General features: G+C 46.7%; 1 protein-coding gene across 1 annotated transcript in view; it reads left to right on the forward strand.

Moving 5' to 3' along the window:
* Positions 1–1,361: 1,361 nt before the first annotated feature.
* The window catches only part of LOC105478485 (PDZ and LIM domain 1), a 56,566-nt gene continuing 45,818 nt past the window's right edge, over positions 1,362–12,109 (forward strand). Inside the window, exon 1 of the mRNA XM_011735866.3 lies at positions 1,362–1,571. Within this exon, the coding sequence (XP_011734168.2) occupies positions 1,476–1,571 (96 nt within the window). The 5' untranslated portion in view covers positions 1,362–1,475. The remainder of the gene's footprint in view (positions 1,572–12,109) is intronic.

A 12,109-nucleotide genomic window follows, 5' to 3' on the forward strand; every position in this document is an offset into this window, starting at 1 on the left:
ACAGCTCACTGCAGCCTTGACCTCTCTGGCTCAAGCCATCCTCCCACCTCAGTCTCACGAGTAGCTGGGACAGGTGTGCGCCACCAAACCCGGCTAATTTTAATTTTTTAATTTTCTTGTAGAGACAGGGTCTTGCCATGTTGCTGGGGCTGGTCTAGAATTCCTGGGCTCAACTGATCCTCCTGCCTCAGCCTTCCAAAGTGCTGGGATTCCAGGCTGGAGCCACGTGTCCAGCCCCTAGAAAATGACATGTGAACACAGAGAGTGGTGGGGATGTCTGGTAGAAGAGCATTGCAGACAGGGTCCTGAGGCAAGGCCCTGAGTCAGGAGCAAGGAGCACAGCCTGGCAGAGTGGCGGGCAGGTGAGGAAAGGGCAGGAGGAGTTGGGGTCAGAGAGGGAGTTGGGGCCATTCTAGGTGTGGCCCTGTTGGCATTGTAAGGATCTGGGTTTTTACCCGTGGTGAGGTGGGGACGCCATGGACAGCATAAGACATGATCTGGTCCGGCATGGAGAATACACTCGACCGGGAGGGTGTCAGGGAGCCTGCCTAGGAGGCTGATGGGAGGCTGGGAATCCAGGTCTCCGCACTCAGCTCTTTTTTTGCACTTAGCCCTTGGCCCGCCCCAAACTTGAGGTTTGAACTGTTGAGGTCAGAACCTACCCACGAACTCCATCCAGCCTGGAGGAAAGATTTCTAGGAAGGTCTTGAAGTTCAGTTATAACCTGTGTGATGGTCTCATTAGCATTATAAAAGTTCCAGGATGGGGTTCTGTAGCACTGGGACCTGGCAGTGGTCCAGATGCTGACGAGTGGTGTAGCCTCGGGCAAGTCTTCTCATCTACTGAGCGGACTCAGTTACTTCATCTGTAAAATGGGACTAAACGCCCGGGTTGCCTCAGCATCAAATGAGATCATTCGAAAGCACCTTTTAAACATCATTACCGATTACAAAAAGCAAATGGGAAGCCGGAGCTGACCTCAGAGGGCTGATTTGGCACAGCACTTCAAAAGTTCTCGTTTTACAAAGCACCAGGCGCGAGTTTGTCTCGCTGTTGGGACTTGCTTCCCTCTCACCTAGCACCCGCCCCGGGCCTGAGAGCCGCGGTGCGGCCGTGCGTACAGGAGGGAGGGAGGCGCTGTGGGGTCCCCGGCAGAGCTGCCGAGAGCCCCGGCCCCGCATCTGACTCGCGTTCTCTTGGCGGGACTCTGGGCCGGGGCCCCTAGGCAGGCGCGCAGGGCGGGGAGCGGCTGCGGGCGGGAGGACGGGCGGGGCGGAGGGCGGCGGGCGGCTACGCGGCCTGGGCGGAGCCCACCCCGCCCTGGCCCTAGCGGTTGCCCTGCCCCCGCCAGCCCCAGGCTACCCGGGCCCGCGCCGCGCTTCTCTTTCTACGACAGCTGCCGGTGGAGCCCTGTAAGCCGTGCCGCGCGTCCTGCCCGTCTGTCCCCGCAGGTAGTCGCCCGCCACAGCCGCGCCATGACCACCCAGCAGATCGTCCTCCAGGGCCCGGGGCCGTGGGGCTTCCGCCTCGTGGGCGGCAAGGACTTCGAGCAGCCTCTCGCCATTTCCCGGGTAAGAGCAGCTGGGACGCGCGTGGAAGCGGGGCGCTCTGGGAGGGGATGTGCGGAGACTGGGGCCCCGCTGGCGCTGTCTGGGACGGAGTCGGGACCGCCGCGGGGCGCGTCCAGGTGCGCTGTTCGTTGAGTGCTCTCCTAGCGCCCGGGCCCCGCAGCTCCCTGCCGCACCTTCGCGGAGGCTGCGCTCCCGGGCTGGCCGACCAGCTGCGGGCGCGCTCCGTGTATGCCAGAAAAAAGAAGGCAGTTTTCGTTCCTTGGCCCCGGAAGCGCGGCGGGGCGGGTGTTAGTTCTTTGTCGACCAGCGAGGGGACCGGGGCGCTGGGAGATGGCACTTATTCCCAAATCGCAGTGCAGCCGAACGCAACAGGAAAGACCTGGAAAGTGAGGTGGGGTGGGTGGGAAGTTTACTGGGTTGGGGGATAAGTGGGGTTAACCTAAAAAAAAAACAACCGAAACACGCTCTTTGGACTTGATCCACGGCCGAGGCTCGCCCCTTGAATGCCTTTTGAAGAATGTGCTGGATTTGGGAAATAAACACAACAAACAAACTCAAGTAAACCCTCTTGTTCATTCTTCTCCCCTCTGCGGAACGTGGCCCCGCCGTCATTCTTCCTAGCATTCCCAGATTATCTCCTTCCCCTCCCCACACCAGCCCTTTTTTCTCAGGGCATGAGTAGATACTGGGATGGGGTTTCCACCTGGGGTGGGGTGGTGGTGCTTGAAATCTTAGAGGGGCCTCGGATCTTTAGAGGGACTTACGTTGTATCAGGGGCCACCAGAACCATTGCCCCCCTGATAAAGTGAAACCCCCAGGGAGACCCAGACTCAGTGTTCAGAGGTCTGGGCTTTGGCCATTTAATCTGGCCAAACACAGGTTGATGTCCCACTGAGAAATGTCACATTCAGTGCTTGGGCACCAAGAAGAGACTCAATAAGTTCCTCGAATGAGGAAAGGGAGAAAAAGAAGTCCCCTTTTTCTCCAACCATGGCCACTCCTTGCCTGTAGGCGGCACATTCCATTCTTGGGCCCTTCAGCTTGTCTCCCACGCCTTCTAAACATCCTTCTTTTTGCTTGGGGTTGGGGGAAGGGTGGAGAAGGAAGGGAATGATCCTTATGGATCCTTTTGACTCAAGCCCCTGCCTCCAGCAGCTGAAGGAGTTTGGGTGGGAGTTGCAGGAGAAGAATTGGTGGCCTCCTCTTGACTTGTCTGCCAGCCACAGTCCTACCCATGCTTCTTTCCGGGTTGGCCTGGCCCAGTGAGGAGATCTTCTCTGACTATCTCACCCCCCTAAAAGAGTAGGCAGGTCAAGGCCGGGCGCGGTGGCTCACGCCTGTAATCCCAGCACTTTGGGAGGCCGAGGCGGGCGGATCACAAGGTCAGGAGATCGAGACCACGGTGAAACCCCGTCTCTACTAAAAATACAAAAAATTAGCCGGGCGCGGTTGTGGGCGCCTGTAGTCCCAGCTACTCGGGAGGCTGAGGCAGGAGAATGGCGTGAACCCGGGAGGCGGAGCTTGCAGTGAGCCGAGATCGCGCCACTGCACTCCAGCCTGGGCGACAGAGCGAGACTCCGTCTCAAAAAAAAAAAAAAAAAAAAAAGAGTAGGCAGGTCAGTTTTTGGGCCTTGTCTTCCACCTGTTTGCCTCGTCCCACAGAGATCTCTGATTATTCTCAAAGGTACACACTGACTTTCCAGCCACCAGCCTAATTCCTCAAGCGCAGGAACTGTGCCTTCCCCAAATTGCCCCCAAGCTTGGTGCAGACCTGTGCCTGGCCGGGCTGGGTAAATCCTTGCAGGCTTATTAATAAATGCTTGTCTAGGGAGGACATTGCCTCTGCACATTTCAACTCGCTTACCTCATAGTCCATTTGTCCCTGTTCTTTGTGTCTATAATTAACCTGTCAGCCCTCTCCACTTCTGAGATTTATATATGACATGAAACCCTTTTTTAAGTAGTGGAGGATGTATTGGCAATCTGTTAAAAGGGCAGTTACTGCCTTTCATTTTAGCTGCTTTTAAAAGTCTTAATGCATGAATGAATGATGGAATGGGGTGGAAAACACCACACTGTGAATTCATCAGTTTTTGCCTTCATATATTAATGAATTCATTTATTATTTATATTATTTATTGATGGCGTGTGCACGTGTTTAATGAGCAGGTATCATATTCCAGAAACCACACAAACTCTTCAGAAATGAGAGGGCACAGCTCCATTCTCAAGGTGTTCATGGTCTAGTGAGGGAAGCTAATCTTTATAATGCCCTTGGCAGGTGCTTTAATTGAAAAGTGAAAGTGACTCAGAAGAGGTAACCTTTTCATACTGACAGTAATTTACTTGTTTCTCTTCAGCTTCTTATTAACACATGGAAAAATTGTGAGCCTGTTCACCTCATGGGAATGGGAAAGTCATTGTTATAAAGGGACCCTGGGATGGCCATCTGAGATCTGGTGCTGGTCCAGTGTCTGCTTGCTTGAGCTGTACCTGGGGTGAATCTTCCACTGTCTGAGGCTACTTAAAAAAAAAAAAAAAAAAAAAAAAAAAAATCTCTGCAGTGTGGATAGCACCAGCCGCTGGCTGTGAGTTAAGGTATGTGACAGTGCTCCATAAATAGTGATAGTGAGGAAATGTGAGCATTGACAAAGAGCTGTACACACTTTCTGATTGGTAGGTATGCTACATTATTTATCATCCTGGGCAGTTTGCTGGTATGATTTTGTATATGATAGACTTTGAGCCTCCACACCAAAGCAAACCATAAAATTAGGCTTGGAGAGGAGTGCCTTTTATTTAAATGACCATGTTTGCTTTCTCTTGCATGAATTATTCTGGTATTAGCTCCAGTCTTTTGCTAAACTGCTAAAGCTTCTTAATATAATGCTAATCTTATGTACTTGAAATTTTTTTATTTTTAACTTATTTTTTATTGTTGAATAAAAATATCATAAAATACAAATGCATAGCAAATGATTATAAAGCAAGCACCTGTATAGTCACTACCCAAGTCAAGAAATAGAGTATTGTAGCACCAAAAGTTCCCTAAATGTAACGCTATCCTGACCTATGGTAATCCTTGCTTTTCTTCTTAGTTTTACCACCTAAATGAGGTATCCCAAATACCATAGCTTAATTTTGCCTGTTTCTGAACAGACTCATACAGAACGTGTGTGTGTGTGTGTGTGTCTGTGAACAGCTTCTTTAGCTCCTTAATGTTTTCATCTAGTATCGTGATCAACTTAAAATTTCAATCTAGATTTCCAACTTTAAGTGGACATAGGCTAGCTTTCTTCTTTTACCCATACTCTTGTTTAGTGCTCTTGCCTTGTGTTCCCTGATGATCTGGCCACACATTTGCTACTGTTCTCTGATATTTTTTTCTGTCAATTCCTGCTTCAAATCAACACTTGCCCATTTCCTTGAGGTGTTTTTTTTTTTTAATTAAAAAAATTTTCCATGCCTATTTCTTATTCCCTCTAGTTACTTTCAAGGGAAGCCTTCAGAGAAATACTCAGGCCAACATTGCAACTCAGTTTATGTTGACTGTTTTTCTCTCCCAGCAACTGATAAAAGACAGGAAGGGGTGAGGCCAAGATCAAGGGATGCCCTTAGTTGGAGGAGTTGCTCATTTGTCTCTGGAGTCCTGGGGAACCCTTTGCTAAGAACTGAGTGGTTTTGTGGCACATGCAATGCTTATGCCTTTTCTCAAGTATCCCAAGGGGTGCTTAATAATGGATACTGTGGCCAGAGGGTCATTTCTGATTTTTAAGAGTGGTATTTCCGGATTCAGATAGATTTTACATCATGTCCTAAAGATAGAAAGAGAAGGGTTTGTCTGTCAAATTATGAAAAGCAAGAAATGTCCAAAAAGGCTCATTATGTTTTAATGGCCATTGTGCTGCATGCCCTTAGTCTGTGAAGTTGATACCTGGGAAATATTAGCGACTTCAGCTGATCACAGTTGACTTAAGGAGAGAGGGGGAAGAGGACAAATCAAAGAGAATGCCTGAGCCCGTACTGCGTTATCACCCTCTGACCAGATACTCTCCCCTCCCCAAACTCCTGATGCCAACCTTGCTGGTTTGTTTGAGGAGGTAAGAGGGAAGAACAATGGCTTTAGGGTATTGCAGCCAGGCAGATGACTGAGAGGACAGTGTCGTCTAACCATCTGGGTCATATTCTCCTAGGCTGACCAGGACTGGGAAAAGCACCAAGGAATTGCTGTGTGCTGGGACCAGGATAGGAGTGGCACATTCTTAGGCCATGCCTTACTCTTGCTCCACAGAGGAGAGGAAAGCTAGCATTCTTTGCCTTTTGCAAATAGGAAAGCTCAGGTGCCCACAGGTTAGGTAATTTGTTTGAATTTACATAATTTCTCACTGGCCAACTTACTACTCAACTTCCTTGTAAAGGATAGAGTAGAGACTGGAGCAAAAGTGGTTGTGTTAGAAAACCAACTTTTAAAGGATTATTTTACTTCCAGTAGGTCTCAGAGGAAAGCCTGGGGGAAGCTTCCAGGACTTTAATTGGCGGCCTGGTACAATGTCCAAGGCAGGGACTCAAGCTGAGTTCTAGTCCTGAGCACCTCGGTGAGTGATCGTGGGAAAATCATATGTCTTCTCTTGGGTTCAGTTCCCTATAAAGATAAAATAATATTCCCTGTAAAGATAAAATAATAAACAAGCAAGCAAACCCAGAGGTTTTTTTTTTTTGAGACAGGGTCTCGCTCTGTCGCCCAGGCTAGAGTGCAGTGGTGTGATCTTGGCTCACTGCAACCTCCACCTCCCGGGTTCAAGCAATTCTTGTGCCTCAGCCTCCTGAGTAGCTGGGATCACAGGCATGGGCCACCACGCGTGGCTAATTTTTGTATTTTTAGTAGAGATGGGGTTTCGCCATGTTGACCAGGCTGGTCTCAAACTCCTGGCCTCAAGTGACCTGCCACCTTGGTCTCCCAAAGTGCTGGGATTACAGGCATGAACCAAGAGCCCACTTTTTTTTTATTGTTAGAGTGTCCTAGTCTCTCATGGCATTAGTTGTACCTTCAATCATAAGTTGATTTAGAAAACACTATGAATTCAGGAGTGTTTCAGATGAATTTGTGTTCTGTTAATCACAGCAGCATCCATTTACATTTGAAAGATTTGTGTGAGAAAAATTTATTTGATCTGCTTGCAATAATAACCATAGTTAAAACATATACAGGACTTTTAATATGCCAGGCACCATTCTAAGACCATAATATATTCAGTGATCTTCACATGTATTTTGTGAGGTAGGATTCAGATCCCCATTTTACAGATGAGGGAACTGAGGCATGGAGACATTAAGTACACAGCCTGCATCATATACCAGTGAGTGGTAGAGCTGGAGTTTGGCTGGGGAGTCCGGCTTCCAAGCCTGTAGTCTTAATCTCTATGCCATAGTAATATATTAATAGCAGCTAACATTTTTTGAGTGCCTGCTCTGTGCTAAGCATGCACTTACATTATCTTCTGTATTCCCTACAACCCATGACAGAGGGACACAGAAAACAAAGTTAGACAATTGCAGAGCGGGGAAGTGAAGTCAGGCAGACTCACTTCCAGGCCAGCTTTAACCACTATGTTCTGCCTCCTAATAAGCCATGACTGTCAAGATTTCATTGCTAACGGTGTTAATCCAGCACACGGCTTTGAAAAGTGCTAAGGGTGGTGCAGGCTTCAACATGAGGGATGAGACACTCCTGGGCTCCACACCCTGGAGCCTCTCATGCCCCTGAGGTTGTCTGCGGTAGCTCTCCGGTTGCCTTAGAACCTCAGCTCAGAGCACCTCACAAAGCAGCACCTCCCTTCGCTGCCCCCCCTGAAAAGCTGGAAGTCATGGCCCCACCTGGGAGAATTTATAGTCCAGTTATGAGGTTCCATGCCCACTTGGACAGTGAAGAACAGAAGAGCAGAGGAGTGGAAGGATTGGCTAGAGAAAGACCGGTTTGTGGCGGGTAGGAGGACATTTGGGAACGGTTCTTATGGTAGATGAAGATGACCAGGCAGTGAACAGTTCCACCTTGCGGTAGCCAAGCTAAGTCCAAAACCGAATATACCCATGAAACCTAAGACAAAAAAGGAATATTGTATGGCTGTTAGCACCCTGTGTGATTATGGATACTGTTGTTAGTCTCATCCTGGGTAAATCAGGCTGCTCATCCGTGGCTGAGTTCTGTGGTGTACTTTCCCATATGTAGTACACTGTCTCCTTGGTAGATGCCATAAATACTAAAAATGATTTTCTGAAGAACACAGTGGTCTTGTAGGAGGCCAGATTCCTGACTGAAGACTCAGGGACTACTTTTTACAGACATGACCATTCATATCAAATAACACAATAAGAACATAGATAGGACCTAGTTTGGATAAAGATATTGAAAATGCATACGGAGGCCAGGCACGGTGGCTCATGCCTGTAATCCCAGCACTTGGGGAGGCCAAGGTGGGCGAATCACCTGAGGTCAGGAGTTTGAGGCCAGCCTGGCCAACATGATGAAACCCCGTCTGTACTAAAAATTCAAAAATTAGCTGGGCGTGGTGGCAGGCACCTGTAGTCCCAGCTGCTCAAGAGGCTGAGGCAGGAGAATCGCTTGAACCCAGGAGGTGGAGGTTCCAGTGAGCTGAAATCATGCCACTGCACTCCAGCCTGGGCAACAAGAGCGAAACTCCATCTTAAAAAAAAAAAAACCATACAGATAGATTAAATGTGGTTGATACAGCAAATAGTTTGCACTCATTTCTTTAAAAAAAAATATAAAAAATCCTTATGCTTCTGAAGCTGAACATACCCATACCATATAACCCAACAGTTCTCCTAGTTAAATACTCAATAGAAACTGGGTCCACATGAGTGCTAAAGGACAAATTTGAGAATTTTCCAAGCAACACTTTTCATAATAGCCCCAAATTTGAAACGATTCACATGTCTAACAGCAATAGAATAGATAAGTAGTGGGTGTAATAATATAATATAAAACATCACAGCAACAAGAATGAAGAAATTACAACTATGCACAGTGACACGGAGGAGACACACACACACACACACACACACATACACACACACATTGAGAGAAAAAGGCCATACCTAAGAGTAAAGAGTGAATACTGTGTGATTCCAGTTACATAAAATTAGACAGAATTAATCTACAGTGTTAGCAGTCAGGATCATGGCAGACCTTTGCTAGGAGGTCAGTGACAGAAAGCGGGCACAGGGAGGTTTAGCAGTTCAGGTAATGTTCTGTTTCTTTATCTCATGCTGTTTCCTTGGGTGTGTTCTGTATGTGAGAATTCAATCAGCTGTATAGTTAGCATTTGTGCTGTATACATGTCATCCTTCAGTAAAGGTTACATAGAAGCCCGTGTAATTGTTTAAAAGATCGGACAATATAAACCTACAGAAAGCATAAGGTAAAAGGCTTTCCCAATCTTACTTTACAGAGGTAAACACAGTGAACAGCTGGCTGCAAACATTTCCAGACTTTTTCCATACACATAGCATTTCTAAAACCAAATTACTATATCGCAGTGAACTATTTGGACTTCATTGCTTTGTGCTTTCTGCCTTATTTTTACTGTAACAAATCAAGAATTAAAGATATCTTAATGTCAAGGGAAAAATACATTTTTGATATCTGCTAGATCTGGCTCAAACCTTATCTTGTCCATTTACTAGCTTGTATGTTCTTGGACAGGTTAACCCCTGAAAATTCAGTGTCCTCATTTGCAATGTAGGAATAATAGCTCTTGTCTTCAAAGGTTGTGGTGAGGATTAATATGATATATAGAGAGAGCCTAGTGGTACTATTTTTTTTTTTTTTTTTGAGACGGAGTCTCGCTCTGTCGCCCAGGCTGGAGTGCAGTGGCCGGGTCTCAGCTCACTGCAAGCTCCGCCTCCCGGGTTCACGCCATTCTCCTGCCTCAGCCTCCAGAGTAGCTGGGACTACAGGCGCCCGCCACCTCGCCCGGCTAGTTTTTTTTTTTGTATTTTTAGTAGAGACGGGGTTTCACCGTGTTAGCCAGGATGGTCTCGATCTCCTGACCTTGTGATCCGCCCGTCTCGGCCTCCCAAAGTGCTGGGATTACAGGCTTGAGCCACCGCGCCCGGCCTAGTGGTACTATTAAACAAATATTAATGGTAGCTACTGTATATTGAGTGTTTATTACATGCCAGGCTTTGTTCTGAACTCTTTACAAACGCAGTCTCATTTAACCCTTCCAACAACCTGATGAGGTTGATGTATTATGAATTTCATTTGACAAATGAAGATACTGAGTCAGAGAGAGTAATTCCCTCAAGGTTTAGTGAGTGTTTAGGCTTTGGGTTATGGGTGGTAGCTGTTGGAGCTATTTAAAAGCACATAGGGCTCATAGGAGCTTGTTTGGAAACTTTTGAGGAACTTGATGACTTCATGATGGAGTCTCGCTCTGTCGCCTGGGCTGGAGTGCAGTGGCATGATCTCGGCTCATTGCAACCTCCATCTCCTGGGTTCAAGTGATCCTTCCACCTCAGCCTCCCAAGTAGCTGGGATTACAAGCATGCGCCATCATACCTGACTAATTTTTGTGTTTTTAGTAGAGATGGAGTTTCACCATGTTGGTGAACAGGCCTTGAACTCCTGACTTCAAGTGATCCGCCCATCTTAGCCTCCCAAAGTGCTGGGATTACCGGCATGAGCCACCGCGCCTGGCCTCGATGACTTCTTAAGAATTTAGTCAGGGTATTCTATTTGGCTACCTGTTTTATTGTATTCCTATCTGAGAAATGGTTGTTGGTCTTTCAGACTGAGAGAGGAGCACATCTTTTTGAACTGTCACCCCTTAGCACTAATAACTTCTTTTTGCATCATGCACAGTGTGAAGCTGGATTAAGGCACAACTTATCTACAAGCACCTACCCTATTTTATTGCCTCACTTCCCTGAGAAAATGGTCATAGACTAACCAAGAACATTTTGAAACAGTCTTATGTTTTCAGGTCACCCTGTATAAGTGCATACAGCTTCTGCAGCTATAATGTGACTGTGAAGTCTGTGCCACAGCCTCGGCCCTACAAACATACTGAGTCAGAAGATTCTGACTAAAGAGAGTTCAAATTCCACATCTAAATGGCATCCTACAGGGCTGGGTCCTGCTTTATCCCCAGTTTAGAAACTGTTAAATTTGTACCCAGATACCTCGACACAACTATTAAATCAGCGGAGATTATGCTTAAAGGCGTGTAGCATTGAGATTGAACTTGAATCTCACATTTCTCTATCCCAGTTGTATATTATTATTATTGATACTATCATTATTTAGGCTGTCTCTTTCACTTACTTGCAGGCTTGTCTTTCACTTACTTACATATTTACAATATTTAAAACACAAGAACACACATAAGATTTAACAAAAAATTGGAACATAGAAGAGGAAAGAGAGAGAAGTGCCAGGAACTTTGAATCAGTTGGTTCTGTAATTGCACACTACATTTAGCTGTGAGTTTTCTGGCCAAGGGAAAATAGGACCCATGTCGAGTTATTTAGAATCTTGTTTGGAGTTAATTATACTTCTACTGGATGGACGCAGTGGCTCATGCCTGTGAAACTAACACTTTGGAAGGCCGAGGTGTGAGGATTGCTTGAGGCCAGGAGTTCAAGACCACCCTGGCCAACACAGCGAGACCCCCATCTCTGTTTAATAAAAAAACAAAGCAAAATGACTTATATAATGCTCCATTTGCATAGCACTTTCAGGGGTGTTAACCAACATTACAGGGGCTGTATTTTTTTGTTTGAGACAGCGTCCTGCTCTGTCGCCCAAGCTGGAGTGTAGTGGTGCTCATAGCTAACTGCAGTCTCGACCTCCTCCCAACTTAAGTGATCCTCCCACCTCAGTCTCCTCGAGTAGCTGTGACTGCATGCCTGGCTAATTTTTAATTTATTTAGAGACAGGGTCCCACTATGTTGCCCAGGCTAGTTTCAAGTTCCTGGGCTTAGGCAATCTTCCTGCTGTGGCCTCCCAAAGTGCTGGGATTACGGGCATGAGCCACCCCTGCCTGGCCTATTTTTTTTTTTTAAGTCTGTTTTGGTACGAGATAGATAAATACTGTTCTAATGGATACTCCTTTCAAGGACTTTCTATGTATTTTATAGGAGTATAAGTTCTGCCCTTGAAGGCGTTTCTGGAGGAGCTCAGATTTTAGGGTCTAATTACTTTTTGTCTACCTGTTGACTTTAACATTCACTCAGGGAGAGAGTTTAAGGGGAAAAGATAGTCATCATCTCCCTTGGTGTTTCCAAACCTGATGAGCATTAACATTTTCTGGGAAGCTTTAAAAATATATGGGTTCTTGGATTTCACTGTATAGGCTATCTTTGGTGGATCTGAGATGGGGTGTAGAGCTCTATCTATATTTTTAATCCCTGCCCCCATGGGATCTGAAGACCAACCTGTTTGGAAACCATTGCCTCATCCTTGCAAATATCACAGTTGGCTGAGTGTTAGTGAGCGGGGTTGATTTCTGGCATGA

Source organism: Macaca nemestrina, chromosome 9 (genome assembly GCF_043159975.1).
Source record: "Macaca nemestrina isolate mMacNem1 chromosome 9, mMacNem.hap1, whole genome shotgun sequence".
NCBI lineage: Eukaryota > Metazoa > Chordata > Mammalia > Primates > Cercopithecidae > Macaca > Macaca nemestrina.